Here is a 17,772-nt window from a genome sequence, read left to right on the forward strand (position 1 = left end):
GATAAGTATGAAAATACATTTTAACCCTCAATTTAAATCACCCTTTCTTCCTTTTTTTTTCACGTGTATGTGTTGGTGTTAGATCTACAAGGCTTGGAGTTTGTGGTAAAAAATGAAGGAGAGGGAATTGATTCCCATTGAGGTGAAACCAATTCTACTATGGAGCAAACACAACATAAGGGAATCAATTTTCATAAGTGTTGCAACCAATTCCAGAGAGATACATGTATGTAAAAGGAATTGTTTTCCATGGCCTAGAACTAATTCCAAATGAGATGCAACGATAAAGGAATTGTCAGAGCAGCGCATCATAATGGTTAACACGTTCAACAAACCAAAAGGGGGTGAATTGGTTTCTTATCTCAAATTGTTCTTTTAATAATTTTCTCAAGTAAATATAAAAATTTCTTAAAACAATTTAAACAAGTTAAAGAGTAAGGAAGAGAGAAATTTGCACAGGTAATTTTTATTCTGGTTCAGATCAAACAGATTCTACATCCAGTTGTTAATCTTAATTGAGAATTAACGCTGCACTAGCACAAACCAACAAATTGTTACAATTACAAAGAAAATAAAACAGTTTAAGGTTATAACAGCTCTCTTGTTACCCCAAGAGATAAAACGCACTTCTCCTATAACCCACAAGGAATGAACACCTCCTCTTAATGTTCACAAAGGATGAACACCTCCTTCGAATGCTTCACGAAGGATGAACACCTCCTTTGAATGTTTCACAAAGGATGATAGGCTTTCAACTCAGCAACAACAACAACACTCAATCACATTTCCCGTGAAAGTTCTCGCTTTATGCCAACAACAACAACACTCAATCACACTCCATGTGAAAGTTCTCGCTCTATGCCAACACGCCAAGTTCTCAAAGCCACAACACAAGTGTTCAACAAACCCTTAAACACTTATCACCGCACACTACAGATAAGATTTTTCGAAATACACTTATTTTGTATTTGGTATTTCATAATGAGAGTCTCAATCTAATTTATAGAGATCTCACTCAAGGACACCTCCAACAATCCGTTGTCAACTAATTAACTTGTGATAATCAATTATGGTAATTGATTATGCATTTAATTAATGCACAACGGTAAAAAAACTTGCTTAAAAATTCTCATAATTACTCGTGATAATCAATTATAACATTAATAATTGATTATTATAAGTTGATAATCAATTATCTTGAGTATAAAATGAGGTTTTCTGATTCTAAATAAATTTTAAGGCAACCTAAGACAAACAATACATAGAATTAAAGATAAATCACGTCCTATGCATAAATCTATTAAATTACAAAACTTTAATACAAAAACAAGTCTTCATGCAATAAGAGCACTTGAGACTTGACTTTTATACATCATCAAAATTTATGCTCTTTAGCTTTATGCTAATAGGAATTTATTCCCATAAAATTTGAGGCAAATCCAAAATGCATGGAATTAGGTATGATGTCCTTGGAACTGATTATACTTCATCAAATATATAATTTGCAGTGTTTTTTAAATCCTAGTATTTCAAATAATTTTTACAAAATAAATGTAGCTCATATAAATATAACTTTATATTACTTTTAACATCAAGGACAATTGGTAATCTTAATTTTCTATATATTAAAACATTATTTTAATCTATCACACAAGTCAAATCACTTATAAACTCTACTTCCAAATCCATTCATTACACCAAATCCCTTAAAAACAACAACACATACTTTACTTTCAAATCTACTCAAATTTAATTATATCATTCGCTCTCAAATCCTTAATCAAAAGTAAACACATTCTAAAGGGTGGAGACTCGTTGTAGAGGTTGGAGACATTGCTCGTTATTCGTTTCTAGTGTTCATAATGTTTAAGAGTAGTTAACTCCCTTATTCATAAGAGTTAGACATAATGTACCTTCAATATTTGTGATTTTTAGTATTTAATATACTTATTTTTCTATTACTCTTGTGTTATATTCTCAATATTAATCGCATGAATTGATTAATTGCAAATATGTGGGTATTTGGTTATTAAGTATGATGTCAGAACCTAGACTAAAATAAAATAACTAATTGATTGATCATCTAGACATAAAGTTCATCATTAGACATTCATAACATTGAAATATTGAACTTAATGTGGACTTGTAATGCGATTTGCTAAGACATTAGGATGTTTATTATTAAATTTTAAAGTCGTTGTTAAGACATTCAGGTTTGATACATGTATGAATGATGGAGTATGAATTACAAATATATTGTTTAGTGTTTTCATATTGATTTAATGCATGAAAACCAATCCGATGAGTCTCTATCATATATTTCATTAAAGTAATTTTATTGCTTTATCAGTTTTAGATTTATTTCATACATATCAATAATTTTCATTATTTTAAAGTTGCCTTAATTGATGAATAAACGTAATTTTTTTGAACAACACGAGTGTTTGTGGGAAATGATATTTGGATTTATCCACATTATTACTTGTACGATTTAATACACTTGCTAAATTTGTAACACCATGTAGTCATGTACTTGTCATGTAATGATGTGACATAAAAATCAAGACCAACCTAGATTCATTAGGTTTAAAATCTCTTATAATAAGATTAGTTTACTATGGCATCAATAATATTGGACTCCTCACACCAAATCCCACCATAGGACCTTATTTAACTCTTATGAGTGTTGAGTTTAATAGTATTAAGATAATTACACCATAATAAATGCATGCAATGATAGGGTATTTCTCCTTAGGAAGGACATTATGCACACCATTCACAAATTCTAATATCATTTCAATCCATTTGGTTCATTATCTCATCAAGTCAAACATTTATTATAAAGTATTTCTCAAATAAACATAACTATCTAAGTATATCACATCTCATTACATAAAATATTAAAAGATATACATTTGTATATATCAAAAGTTGCATAATGGATACATGGGCATCAAGTGTTAGCCAGGTAGAGAGCTCGCTAGGAGAAAATATCAAACTAGTGCCTAACAATTATTTGTGCCTAACAATGAAGCCATCACCCAACGTCTTAAGCCCTGAAGCTCTATGGAATTTAAATTATAGCTTCACACCCAAAGGCACTTGAGCAACATCTAATGCTAACTATCCTTTGAGTTTTTGTCAACTGAGTGCCAAGTGGCCTAAACAAGGTGCCCAACACTTTGTACCATTGGAACTTATTATCCTGTGAGCATTTGTTGGTCTTAGAGTAACACCCAATGCGATAATCATTAAAGCTCCCTGACTCGGCCTCATAAAGTAGCATTCAACGATACACAATCAACTTTTAGCGCCATGTCAGAAGCTAAAGACGAATGACATTTCAACTTGTGCAATTGGATCAAATGGTGGTCATTTTTACCTTTTTTATAACTCAACCAATTTCAATTTAATGTAGAAATATCTCCTTATAACCCGATTTCTCATTCTCAACCATTAACATATTCAAACAACATTCAATTACACACAATTCAATTAAATCATAAAGTTCATAGATTCATTCCACTAATAATCTCACTCAATTCCTCACGTCAAGTATAGTCATAAAATCTATAAGCAAGTATAAAGAACAACCAATAACACTAACTTCTTACATTAATAAGCTTCTTAATTCACGATTGCTCTTTAGAGTTTTCTTTCTCACAAGATGATCTAATTGTATCATTAGAACCCCAAATTAGAATTTAAACACATCATCGTAATCATCAATCAACATGATTCACTTTGAACATAATTAAGTTACATGCATTGTATTACTACACATGCAAACTTAAAAAGCAAAACAATCTAAACAAAATATAAAAAAATGAGCTTATTTTGTTTTTATTCAAACGAGAGTGTTTAAAGTTATTCATTATAAACAATCCTATAATTTTTAATCTTCAAAATACTAAAGTCGAGATTAAAACCTAAAATTAAAAAATAAATTTAGAAGAATTTAGAAATATAATGATTTTTTTATAAAATAAATTTCAATTAATAGAAAAATTATTTATAGCTTTATTATTAACATATTCAAGTATAATTTTTAAAAATCACTAATAATACTCTTAAACAATTTTTTATATGAATACATAGTAAGTCATGTTACCTTAGGTGAAAAATTAAAATTATAACATACATATTTTAAAATCTCTAAATCTAACTTAAAAAAAGAGAAAATGCTTCATATGAGATAAAATGATAAAATAATCTTTTAGTATATAAAATAATTAAATTTAAGTTAATAATCATTTAAAGGATACATATGAGAATGTAATTATTTTATGATTTAGATTTAACAAATGAAGTAATTTAATGTCATTATTTAAACATGCTTTTAATTTAAATAAATATATTTTATTTTAAGAAAAATACGTTTTTTGATTTTTGTCAAGATTATGCTTTTGATTTTTATAATTGTTTTTTATTTAATGTGACAATTAACACTTAAACTTTGAAACTAAAAAAATACAATCGGTTAATAATAAAATAAAATTTAAATTTTGGTAGACGGACGAATATTATATTTTAATCATTTATCTTTTTTTTTTTCTGTTTTGAAATTGAGAGGAGAGAGAAAAACATTACAAAAGGTAGAAAAGATATTTTTGTTGTTTCTAACTCCGAAAGCGCCTTCTCCTCTCTTTCTCTTTCTGCAACCAAAACCAAATTAGGGTTTCCGGATCTTCTTTATTTCTCACTCCTCTCACCATTTCAGGGTTTTACCTTCCTAACGCAGACGCAGGTACGTCTTCTCTCTCTGCAATCTGCATATCATTAGTTCGTCGTTGCTTCGGTTGCGGCGGTATTCTGCTCCTTTTGTTTGTTTGGTCGCTGTCGTACTTGTTATTTGAAGACATTGTGATTGGTTCGGTATTCTAGGCCAAGTGTGCTTCTGCTATAGTATATCTGAGATTTTGAGGGGGGTAAACTTCTTTGCATGTATTCATTGCCTTGTAATCTTTTGTTTAGTTTTTACTTTGCATAGTTTGCCCCTTTGTTGATTGTGTTTTACTTGTTCTGCTAGTAGGCTCCTTCTTTGTATGATATCATGATGCAAAGATGTTGCAGGGTTACTGATTGAGATTCTGCTGTGTTTCAGGGTTGGTTTTGAGCAATTTTGTTCGTTTTGAAGAGTATTTATCCGTTTCAACTGTTTTTATTTATTTAATTGGGGCTACTTGTAAAGGTGTTATCTCGAATCTGGAAAAGAGGGGGCTTCCCTTTGAATTTTGAAGGCGGCTGTTGACAACAAGAATTTGTGATTGACTATGCGAACTTCATGGGCTGATTTGGCTGCAAATTCTGCAGCTGAAAATTCGGGTCCCGCTTTTTCTGCTAACAATGTGGGAACTGGTAGCACTGTAGCTCCTTCACGACCAGTTTATGTTCCTCCTCATCTTAGGAACCGCCAGCCATCAGCGGAAGCCCCAGTCCCAGCCCCAGCCCCAGCATACAGTGGTCCTTCTTCTGGTTCTGTTGGCTCTAGTGCTGCTGGTAATTCTGGATCCCGTTGGCCTGCACCCAGAAACGATCATCGTTCTGGGTATGGTGGTGGTGGTGGACGCCCAGGTGGATGGGGAAATAGAAGTGGTGGGTGGGATCGTGGCAGGGAGGTCAACCCCTTTGAAGAAGAGGATAATGCTGAAGACGCATTTGATGAGCAGGAGAATACAGGAATAAATTTTGATGCATATGAGGACATTCCGGTGGAGACCAGTGGTGAAAATGTGCCCCCACCTGTGAATACATTTGCAGAGATTGACTTGGGTGATGCACTTAATCAGAATATAAGAAGGTGCAAATATGTGAAGCCAACACCTGTTCAGCGGCATGCCATACCAATATCCCTAGGTGGACGGGATTTGATGGCTTGTGCACAGACTGGTTCTGGAAAGACAGCTGCATTCTGTTTCCCGATCATCAGTGGAATTATGAGGGGCCAACCTGTCCAGAGGCCACCTCGTGGGGTGCGTACTGTGTATCCACTTGCGCTTGTTCTCTCTCCAACGAGGGAGCTATCAATGCAAGTGAGTTAGCTATATTAACCTGGTTTTCTGGTATGGTTTTTGTTGAACACTGTTCTGCTATGAAAATGTATTTTAAATGTTGTATTTGGTGTCAGATACATGAAGAGGCTAGGAAGTTTTCATTCCAAACTGGTGTTAAGGTGGTTGTTGCTTATGGTGGAGCACCAATAAATCAGCAGGTTTATCTTTGTTTCTCTTTATTTTTCTCTTTGTTTTTCAGAACTAGTCATGACTCCCAGACATGATATTTTGGCATAAACTTCAATCTATATTAGTTTTTTTCACTCAGCTCTGTAGACACCTTGTTATTACCTAGCAAAGCTCAAATTTGAGAACCAAGTATAACAAGTGTTGTTGTCAAATAGAGATTTGAGTCATGATAAATAACTAAAATTAAGGTGTTGAGGGTTGCCCAATTCTTGTAAGGATTCCAATGACAATTTTTCCGCTTCTTTTACCCCCATAAAGCTCATTAGTTGGGTTAGTTTGGCTTTGGCCTTTACTTAAGACACATTCTTTACTGTGTGTATTATTATATTCTTTGACTTTTATGTTTTAATTGTAACTGCTCTGTATATTTTCATAACTGTAGTAAAAGTTAATTTATAAAATGATAAAATAAGTATAAAATAAATATTGAATTTCTTAACTGAATTTCAGTGGTGTTGCATACATTATTTATACTATCTCTTATACTTTTGGTTGGATCTAACGATCCTCGGTGCAATCCTATGTATGATAATCTCGGAGCTTGATCTACTTTTTGAGGAATGAGTCAAAGCAATTACAAGAGTATTTCTATTGGAATATCTTTCACAATCCTCGGAGAGATAGTTCACTAAAAGATAAGAGATAAGTATTTGCAGTGAACTTGGATAGGAATTTCTCTTTACAAAATAATGTGTTGATCTAGTTGCCATAAAAGCATAAAAGACTAGCAAAGTTTATTCTTTCTGTTGATAAGCTGTGATTCTGTCCATAACAATCCTCAACGTGCTCTGCTATGAGGTGATTTCAAGTCTGTCTTTCCATAATCAGTACTTGCTCGGTGCCCTCTTCCCTTTTGATCTGGTTATGAAAGGGGGTTATGGATAATGGTGATCTTATCTAATGATTGAAATACCCAAAATCCTAGAACTTGTCTACAACTTGTACTGAGATTTTCTCCCCGAAAAGGGCTCTAACCTTACTGGATTGCGGTAAAGCAGTGTTTAGAGGCCACAAGGATGCTCTTGGGACAGCACAACTTTTGCAGCTGTTAGTTAAGTTGGTCCTTGCTGGATGCTGTTGGGCTTATAATATATTCGGGTGTGCAAAAGTTCTCCTGAATCTCGAGTGAGTTCAGTGTAGAATGACCTGGGTGTTTGGTTTGCAAAATGAGTTGCAAGTCATATATCTCAAGTGAGTTTAGGCGGGATTTTATGATCCCAGCCATATATCTAGTTTGCACTGTGGTATAAAATGATCTCACCTATTGTGGTTTCATGTTGAGATAGGGATAGCTCATGGTAATCAAGGTTTTGAAATTGAAAATTCCTTCACATACTACTGTTATTTGTACTGCCATGGTGGAATCAACAAATATTGACTTACAAGCATACATGGATGGTGAAGATTGATTTTATTTACTTTTGATTGCTTTTAATTTTGTCCATCCGTGTATATTGTTCTATACTAAAAATTTACTGTTCTTGTATGCGGTGGCATACACGGCTAATTATGTGCCTATCCACAGTCGAGTATTAGCTTGCAGTTTTTGGCATATTCTTTGCTTTTGGAAGAAGTTAATGTTGACTGTTTGATGACTATCACTGGGGTTGGCTTTATTCTTCTGTCAGAGCCACAGAACATTTTCATACTTATGGGGCTTTAGTTGTGTGATTCACTTCGCATAAACATTACGTTTTATTATTTTCATCATGCTAATTTAATTGTGTTTGGATATTTTACTGAACTGTTTTGGGGTATACATTTGCATGTAGATAGTCTCGGATTTTTTTTCCTTTTATGGTGGTATGACATCTTCTATTGTGCATGTAATTGTATTTCTAGGTATGTTTTTATCTATTAACTTTAAAATTGACAGACTTTGATATGTTTTGTATTAAAATTAAATTGTCAATTTTAAGTTACTGTATCATCATCTACACTCATTACATTTCATAATATATAGTTATGTACAAGGTGAATCTTCTTATCTTATTAGTATTGGAAACACATTTTAGGTCGGTTGAGCAGTGGAATTTTGTTACATCCTTTTAGAGCTTTATTGGATATGAATGTATTCATTCTTCCAATAATATTGCAGTTTTGTGCTTCAGAAGTTTTTGCATGTGTATGTATTGGTTGGTTAAGAACTTTGTGGTTATATATTGTTGTATCTTCGCTGGAGGTCAAGCACCTTGTATAAGGAGCCTGAAAATGATCCCTCTAGATGTGTTCTTTTTGTAGATTCTGTCTTGTTTCGAATTCTCCTTGATGGATCCAATATGGAATCCTTTGACCTATAAAAGTTTACCTTTGAACTATGGTAAGGACTTTGTGGCTGTTATGTACCCTAACATGTTATTTTCTCTGTAGCTGCGGGATCTTGAGAGAGGGGTGGACATTCTTGTTGCAACTCCTGGAAGACTGGTAGATTTGCTGGAGAGAGCTAGAGTTTCACTGCAGATGATTCGATATCTGGCCTTAGATGAGGCAGATCGGATGCTAGATATGGGTTTTGAGCCACAAATAAGGAAGATTGTAGAACAAATGGACATGCCTCCACCAGGTGCTAGACAGACTATGTTGTTTAGTGCAACATTTCCGAAAGAGATACAGGTCTGATATAATCAGTAAATATGTTTTTTTATTAAGCATGCTTTTATCTGGCATGTGATTTAAAAAAACACATTCTTAATTTTGCTACCATTCGTACTTCATGGGTCTGTTAGGATTTCTTCCCCACTTCCTTTGTTTCCCCCTTGTCTTTAGGGCCTGCATACAGGCTCCTTTTAATGCTGGCTATACACCCGTCTGTGTTAGGGCAGCAAGTTTCACCTTTCAGTGTAGGCTTTCAGTACTCTAATATGCATTTTCCTTTTGTATTTGTGAATCACATTCTTGCATCGATAGGTCTTGCTGTCAATGTTCCTCTTATTGCAGAAAGAATGTCTTTAGAATAATATATTGAGGTTGTTTTTAATTTGATTTGATATGATAAGTGGCTTGTGAGTTATAAACACTGCATGAATACCTATTTATTGTGTATATTATAAATTCAAGTCCCCTTTATTATAACGATTTCTGGTTGAAATGCAGAGACTGGCTTCTGATTTTCTTTCAAATTATATTTTCCTGGCTGTTGGAAGAGTGGGTTCAAGTACTGATTTAATTGTCCAAAGAGTTGAGTACGTTCAAGAGTCTGACAAGAGAAGTCACCTAATGGACCTTCTTCATGCACAGAGGGCAAATGGTGTACAGGGAAAGGTACTTCACTTACATAAAACTAATACAAGTGATTTTAGAAACTAAATGAATATCAATAATTGATCCAAGTTGTGTAAATGCATAAAACAATTGAGTTGGGAGAAGTAGCCCGGAAAATCTAAGATATTTTACCTTTGCCACCAGTGAATTTGGAACTTTTTTCAGTTGTCCAGTCACTGACAATGGATTCCAGTGTCAGCTTTCCATAAGAAACACCAGAGCTTTTCACAATGGCTATTTTCTCATGAACCCATTCTGACCCTGGGATGTTTCTGTTACTGAGATGCATATACTCATTTATTCTTGTATATATTTTTCTTTAAAAGAATTAAGAAAATTATTAGACATGCTAACATATGAAAAAAATTAGAGATGCTCCTTGAGGAAACGTAAGAATACAGAAAATTATTCAAAGTCCTCCTAAACATTATTTGGTGAGCCCTCCTAAAATGACCATGAGCTTTACATTGTACCCAAGAAGGAGACTAACATCTAATCTTCTTCCAAAGAATTTGATTGTCAATATGATTCTCCATGAAGATACAAACACTCTACTCTCTGACTATACACCTTTAATTATAGCACAGCACATATGACTTGTTGCCACAATTTGGCATCTTAACTTCTACCAAAAGCAACAAACCGTAGAACTGCATGGAGGACTTTAGGGTATACCTAACTCTCAAAAAATGTGAAACAAATAATGTTTTTGAGAAACGTATGCAGAACAGCCTTACTGATTCTAAGCAACATGCTGGTCATTGCGTGGATTATGCTGTTTTGTTATTTTTGAACTGAAGTTATGCCTTTGCAATGTTACATCTATGTTTCAGTTTGTATGGACAGTGTGGATAATCTATTTTTGTTTTCTCATTGTATAGTTTATTTATTGTGTTCTAGGAAGCAACAACACCAGTGGAGAATAATGTTGTCATATCTGACACTCTTGTGCCTTTGTATTGCGTCCAAATTCTCCTGGACCCTGTCAAAATATGTTTTCTTAAGTTCAGATTGTGGACATCATTTTGTTACAACTTGAACACGAGTAAAGAGAATGAGCTAACACCTATCGGTGGCTAAATGCTTTTAAAATTTAAGAAATTAAAAGAAAAAACTTATATTATAAGCTTTTAAGAGGCTAATAACAATTTTTTGTTTTCATTAGACATAACTAGTTATTTTAGCTATTAAGTACTGAGGACTTTTTTTTAATAGAAAAACAGTTGCATTTTTCAAATTTGCTTATACAGTTTGAATTATATAAATTTTAATTCTCTGTTGATATTTTTGTCATGTTAATCATGTATATTAGTCAATTCGTTGTGCCCTATATTATGGACATTAACTACAGTGTGAATTATATTAATTTTTATTCTCAGTTAAGATTTTTGTCATGTAAATCATATATATTAGCCAATTATTTGTGCCATATATTTGGGACATTAACTGTGTTTTGGTGTCTGTGTTCATGTCAGTGTCGGTGTTACCTAGATTGTTTCTTTAAGAGTAAACTCTTTCTTAATTATCATTTATAAGATTATTTCATGCATGACTTTGCAGCAAGCTTTGACTTTAGTTTTTGTGGAGACAAAGAAGGGAGCTGATTCACTGGAACACTGGTTGTGTCTTAATGGTTTTCCTGCAACTACTATTCATGGTGACAGATCGCAGCAGGTTAGTTTGTAGCAGAAGCTCCTATATTTATGAGTTTAAACACTGCTATATGGAAAGCTGAATGACATTCCACATTCCTTTTTTCTCTTTTCTTTTAATTGTTTATTTTTCACTCTTGCAACTGTTATCTCTCAAACCAATGCCTGCTGGTTGAAAATATTCTGCACAGATTAAGATTTTTCATCCCTTACTGAAAAAAGATTATATCCGACAAACAAAATTCACATTCAAAATGTAATTTATGGGCAGTTGTTGCCCAGAAAATGAACTTGTCTCGGACTTCTTAGAGCAGTTGTACTTGTGCTCTCCATGGTATCCTGCCTCTCACTCAGGGACCTGTTGCATATTAATTATTTATTTTAGCAACCAGTTCTTAAATTTTTAAGCAACAGCAATACAGGCAACCCTAGCATAATAGTGAAGGAAAACTATAAATTGTATAAAATTTAGGAAGAATTACCAACCTGGCTGTCTTGTCAGTCCTATGTTTGGTTGCAGGGAAGGAAAATGAAAGAAAGTGAGATGAACTAGAGTGAAAAACCGTATTCGTTCGTTTGAAGAGAGAGTGACAAGAAAATGATCATTTTAAAAAATAAGATAGATTAAAGTTAAGTAATTGTACAACTACAGAGTTACCCATACATATAAGTTATTAAGAGAGATGAGAGGTGTAATTTTGGAAAATGCCAATATCTGTTCCACTTTTCACTCTTTTCTCCTCAAGTCTAAGTGTAAAATAAAACACGTGAGAACTAATGGGAAGTGGCTTCTTTCTTCACCACCTTCTTTTGTACCGTACAAGGAATGCTTTCTCTGCTCATTTCTCTACACCAGACATTTCCCGCTTTACCATTTCCTTTTGAAACAAATGGACCTTAACAAAGAAGCACGTCAAAAGCGAGATAAATAAGTTTGGAGAAGAGAAGATCGGGAATGTGTGAAAATACTTTCGCCTGAACAGAGGGCAAGAAGGCTTCCATGGTCAATGAAGTTGGTTTGAACTTATTTTTTGGGGGGTTTATACTCGGATGACTTGAAACACCAAATAGATGGTTGCATAATTTTTCCTCTAGAATTACAAGAAACTAATTTGTCATGGTTCTCCTGCAACTTATTGAATTCCAATGTTCTGTCTAGTGCATGCCTATGAAACTTCTTTCAACTCAAAATACAAAACACAGAATCTCTAACCTTGCAAGATACACTGGCCAAACATTTCAAGAACAGTCATGAAGTGGTTATTCCTGTATTATTTTTTCTACAGGCAATGTTGTGAAGTATCAAATTATTATGCTTTCTTGGGCAACCTTTATTTGATTATCTTTTGCGCTTTTTCTCTAATGTTATGATTAGTTTGTTTATTAGGACTTGGATCTTACAAGTATCTGTATGCTTATTTATTTGTCCCAGTTTGTTCATGAATAGGGTCATGGTTCGGTTTTAATGCTATTCAACTGTTACCCTCAATATCAAATGCTTTAACTTTATAGCATTTGCTAATTTATCTATTGTTTGTACGGGTGGAAAACTGGATGGCTTATTTTGGATTATAGCAGTTTGAATAAAAAAATCCATTAATTAAAAAAATTAATTTAAACTTTGATATTATCCAGTTCAATCTATTTAACAGAAATCCAAGTTGGCTCATCCATTAGTTTTTTCATTGATGGATATATCCATCCGTAAAAGTTATATATATATTTGTAAGTTATATTTTGAAAAAAATTCAAAAGTACTTTCTTTAAACTCAAATTTAAAGTTATATTTTTTGAAAAAAAATTAGAAAAAGAAATTTAAGAAAGATTTAGTTATGAAAAAATGGGAGTATTTTTTTATCTGTTGAGAATTGATAGGATAATCCATTGGATTTTGAGAAATAATGGATGGATCATTAACCATCCATTAAATTGGATGATTTGGTCGAGTTTTTTTTTTTTTTTTTTATGTAATGGATTTACTGGTGGGTGAACCGGATTGATGATGGGCAAATGGATTGCTTTGCCACCCCTAGCTAATTAACTGTACATCGAATTATTGTTTATACATATGCTTGTTTGTCTTATTGTGCTTATCAATTTTGAAATACCTGCAGGAAAGAGAATTAGCATTGAGGTCTTTTAAAAGTGGCAACACCCCCATATTGGTTGCTACCGATGTTGCTGCACGTGGTCTTGATATCCCCCATGTTGCTCATGTAGTCAACTTTGACCTGCCAAATGATATTGATGATTATGTACACCGGATTGGAAGAACAGGGCGAGCTGGAAAGAAAGGCCTTGCAACTGCATTCTTTAATGATAACAATTCATCACTAGCTAGAGCTTTAGCCGATCTGATGCAAGAAGCAAATCAAGAAGTACCTGCTTGGCTCTCTCGGTATGCTGCTCGGTCTTATAGTGGAGGCAGAAACCGCCGATCAGGTGGTCGGTTTGGTAGTCGAGACTTTCGGAGAGAGGGCTCGTTTACAAGGGGTTCTTCAGATTACTACAGTGCTGGAAACAGCAGTGGTGGATATGGAGGTTCTGGGGGATATGCTGGAGGGTATGGTCCCGGCGTCACTAGTGCCTGGGACTGACTTCCTTCTTTTCATATCATTACACCATCTTAGGTATAGGTGCGAATACACACACCTACAGGATGATTTTTCTCCCCTCTTGTTTTAATGGTCTTCAATTCACTTGTGTTTCAAGCCGTCATTTTGTACTATTTTACAGTGCTAATCATTGTGAGGGATATGGGTTTGTGTATGTGGTCGAGTTGGCACATCAATAAAGATTGTGTAATGTTGGTAGGAATTGGAGATTTACTAACATATTAGGAGTTTCTGGTCGACAACTTTTTTGACCCCTTCATTTTGGGTGGTGATTTTGGTGGGAGACTGGTTGTAGATTATGCCTGGGGAGAAATTTGAGCCTTTTGTTTTGGCTATCATGGTTATCTGACTCATCTCTCAAGCATACTCTTTCCAGTTTCAACCCATTTTATGTTTAAATTCAATATTTCCCCACTTTGATGGGCAAAGGTTTTTGTAATATTATAGTGGTGGCTGAAATGAACGAAAATTACCTCATGCTTTCGATTGAACACAATGTGCATCTGGTGTTTTTTTGCATGTTCTTTATCTTTATATCATATATATATATATATATATATATATATATATATATATATATATATATATATATATATATATATAACTTAGACAAAGAGCAAGGTTAGAACGAGTCAATAGCAGTAACACGGTTCCTTCGCATTTTGTTTTGAAGAGAGGTGGCAGTTTGAATATATACTTGGCCAATTTTTACTCTTACCGTCTCTAATGAAAAAAAGTTTGTTTCTAATACATTCCCACTCCCAGTCTGATCATTCGTCTTTGGTGATGTTCGTATTTCATCTGTCTAAGGGCAATGGAAGAAATGATAAGTAGTGATTCTTTGTCCTCTAATTTGATATTGTCACTTATTATAATATTCATATTTGTTGTATTTGAAGGACAACATTTATGATGAAGTCGCATTCGTTTAGTCTTGTCTATTCAAGATAGCTTGAGGTGGTTAAAGAAGTGGACCGACCATGTATCCCAAGTTGATGATCAAGTCAATAATTCCGATTAATATAGAAAGATACTTGAGTGGAGAAAAATTACGTATAGAAGGGGACCCTTATTTATGATGTGTGGGTGTGATTAGTATAGGAGACCTATAATAGTCAATAATTCTTCATAAACATATACTTCTATTCTAATCTAAGTCGACTGATGTAGGTCTTTTCAATCTCCTTGAACCTTAGACTTGTGGCAAAAAGGTATACAAAGAATTCTATTTCTTTTCAATATCCATCACGTGCAAGTAATTTTATGATAATGTATTTGAACTTTTATTATAACTTGGAATCCTAATTTAGTGAGTGAAACTCTCCTTTTCTACTTTCTTAGGTTTAAATTGGAGTTAAAGTAAGGGTTTGGACTGGTCAAGAAATTGAAGAGAAAGTTTTCATTATAAACATATATGTAGTTCTAAATAAAAAGTTATGAAGGAGTGCTTTTTATACACTCTTAGTTTCTAATTCCTTAACAAAGGACAAATCTTAGCATTTACCTAAAATTAGTTACGTTGAATTATAAAAGCCAGTGTCTATCCTAGGAGGAAATGTCAAACATATACATATAATGAATGCTCAAATTACCTAAAAAAATTGACTTTAAAAGATTTGCCTATATATGTGTGTGTATATATATATATATATATCTCAATTTTTCTTTCTTTTAATTCAGCCATCAACGATTAGCTCTCTTCTAGACTCATTAAATTAGGGAAACGTAAAGATGAAGATGTGAAATACAATTTTTTTCTTCTTTTTAAATTTATAATTAAAGGTGAGTTATTTTAAGACCTACTAGATTATATAAATTGAAAGGCTAGGATAGGACACACATAAGAAGGAATTAAAACACATATGGAAAGATCAAGATCAAATTACAAGAGCTTCAGTAAAAGAACCCTTTTTAGTTTTAAGAAAAAAAATATTTATAGGAAACAATGTTTTCGGGAATGACTTTTAATCAATGCCACAAATATTTTCATGGGAAGGTGAGATTTAACTTTTCCTCATGAAAATATTAAATTTACCAAAGAAATTACCATGACATTCTTATTAAATTATTTAATGTGGTAACAAGTTACATATTTGGTTAAAAGAAATGGTCAGAAAATTACACAATGGATGGTGAATTGGTAGAAGAACAAAATGTTATTTTAAATTTTGAAAAAGATTGGTTCTTAAACCACTTTGATGTGAGAATTTTAGTGCAGTTAATTTTCAACACAAAGAATCTCCTTGTAATATCATCAAACATTATCAAAATATAAGAGGCAGGGGATAGACAATATAAATATTGATTTTATATAAAGTTGAATCTAATTAATTCAAATTAGATTATTTTAATATATAAAATACAATTTTACTAGTACAACTCACATGGTTATGTAAAACTTTTCTTGAAAAACCAAAAGTTTTACCAACACGTGGAAAAGTCCATTACATGCTCATAATATTCTCATAACAAAGAATGTGAAAAGATATCACATGAACGGTGAAATATATGAATAACTTGTGCACAAAATAAAGACTTCTGCTTATGCTTTAAACAATCCTTGAGTTTCACTTTCTTACTAAAAACAGACTTTTAGAATTTTAGGAACTTAAAAACATATCGACCTCTTTATTTTGTAAGCATAAAAATTCTAAAGTTTGTTAAAGATGTTGGGATGGTAAATTTTAAAACAATGGCGAACGAGATGACCACATACAAGGCTGTGATGAAATCAGTACAACAAAACGAAAAAGAATAGTGGTGGAATACAACAAAACGAATCATAAATCAGGTCATTAAACTTTAAACTCAACAACTTTATATTTCTTCATTTTCTTTCTTTCAAGGTTGTTAAATTGTTGCAAATTTACGATTCTACACGATCGTACCGATTTTACAGTTAATTCCATCTATTTTACTTGAAAATGAGTTTGCTTCTGAATTAACTTGAAAGTCAGGTCTAGAATCGTAAACTCATGAGTTAACAAGTTAATTCAGAAGTTTAATAACCATGTTTTACACATTAAAAATCATACATGCTTAAATTAACCATTAATATCTTAAGATAATTAATTACTTATGTATGTTATTAACTCTTCGCAACGATCTATTAACTCTTTACAATGATATTTTTAATTAATCACTTTTCATTAAGTTTAGATATATTTAGATATATGAGAAAGTAGGTTATACCATTCTATAAATACTAAATTAATAATATATTTTAGACTTAATTAATTTTAAGTATTTTCGAAAGATGCTTGAATCATTTATCAATTAAACTTTTGAAACTCATACAAATACTTGAAATACTTATTCTAATGCATGATTAGCACATGTAACGTGTAAAACTTTAGAAGAAAATCTTTTAAGTTGGATATAGTTATCTTTAGATATTTTAGATTTTTTTATTTAAATTTTTTAGTATAAATAAAAAACAACTAAATAAAGTTCAATTGTATAAATACTACTATAAAAAGTAGTCTTGTCAAAATAGGTTAGAATCTGCATGCCAACTTAGTCCACCATCTAGTTTAATTTAATTATTAATTATTTTATGTTTCAATATTATTTGTTAACATTTTTTTATTGTATTGTGAATGAGAATAAAGAAGAAGATATTTCAAGAGAGCAAAGTATTATAAAGTTATCTATTCAAGACTCTAATCTTATAAATGGATAAGTGACAATAAAATTATCAATATTATAAACTTATTTATTTGCTTTTTGAGTTTGTTTTTGGATTACATTTGATTTGTATATTACATTTTTTTGTTTATTTTGAACTGTCTTTAGAGTTTAACATCATTTTAGAGTGAACTTTATTTAAATTTGAATTACAAAAAAGTTGTACTTTTTATTTTTAAAAAAATATAATTAAGTGAGCTAGTGAACCAACTCATTTAACCTACCCACCCGTGGTAGGTTGGGCCGTGTTCGAAATTTTTCGGCTCGTTAATAAATTAGCCGGGTTGGGTTGGCTCACTAAGTAGCCAACCCGTG

At 32.5% G+C, this 17,772-nt stretch overlaps 1 protein-coding gene across 1 annotated transcript; it reads left to right on the plus strand.

Annotated features, from left to right (window-relative positions):
* Nucleotides 1–4,589: 4,589 nt before the first annotated feature.
* LOC148205674 (DEAD-box ATP-dependent RNA helicase 37-like) lies at nucleotides 4,590–14,289 on the plus strand. The gene is made up of 7 exons (XM_088103666.1): nucleotides 4,590–4,747; nucleotides 5,105–6,032; nucleotides 6,128–6,211; nucleotides 8,613–8,855; nucleotides 9,336–9,503; nucleotides 11,064–11,177; nucleotides 13,270–14,289. Exons 2-7 carry the CDS (start codon nucleotides 5,274–5,276, stop codon nucleotides 13,750–13,752), a joined length of 1,851 nt encoding a protein of 616 aa, XP_087959792.1. The 5' UTR covers nucleotides 4,590–4,747; nucleotides 5,105–5,273; the 3' UTR covers nucleotides 13,753–14,289.
* Nucleotides 14,290–17,772: the final 3,483 nt, after the last annotated feature.

Source organism: Vigna umbellata, chromosome 1 (genome assembly GCF_029865625.1).
Source record: "Vigna umbellata cultivar VRB3 chromosome 1, Vumbellata_1.0, whole genome shotgun sequence".
NCBI classification, from domain to species: Eukaryota; Viridiplantae; Streptophyta; class Magnoliopsida; order Fabales; family Fabaceae; genus Vigna; species Vigna umbellata.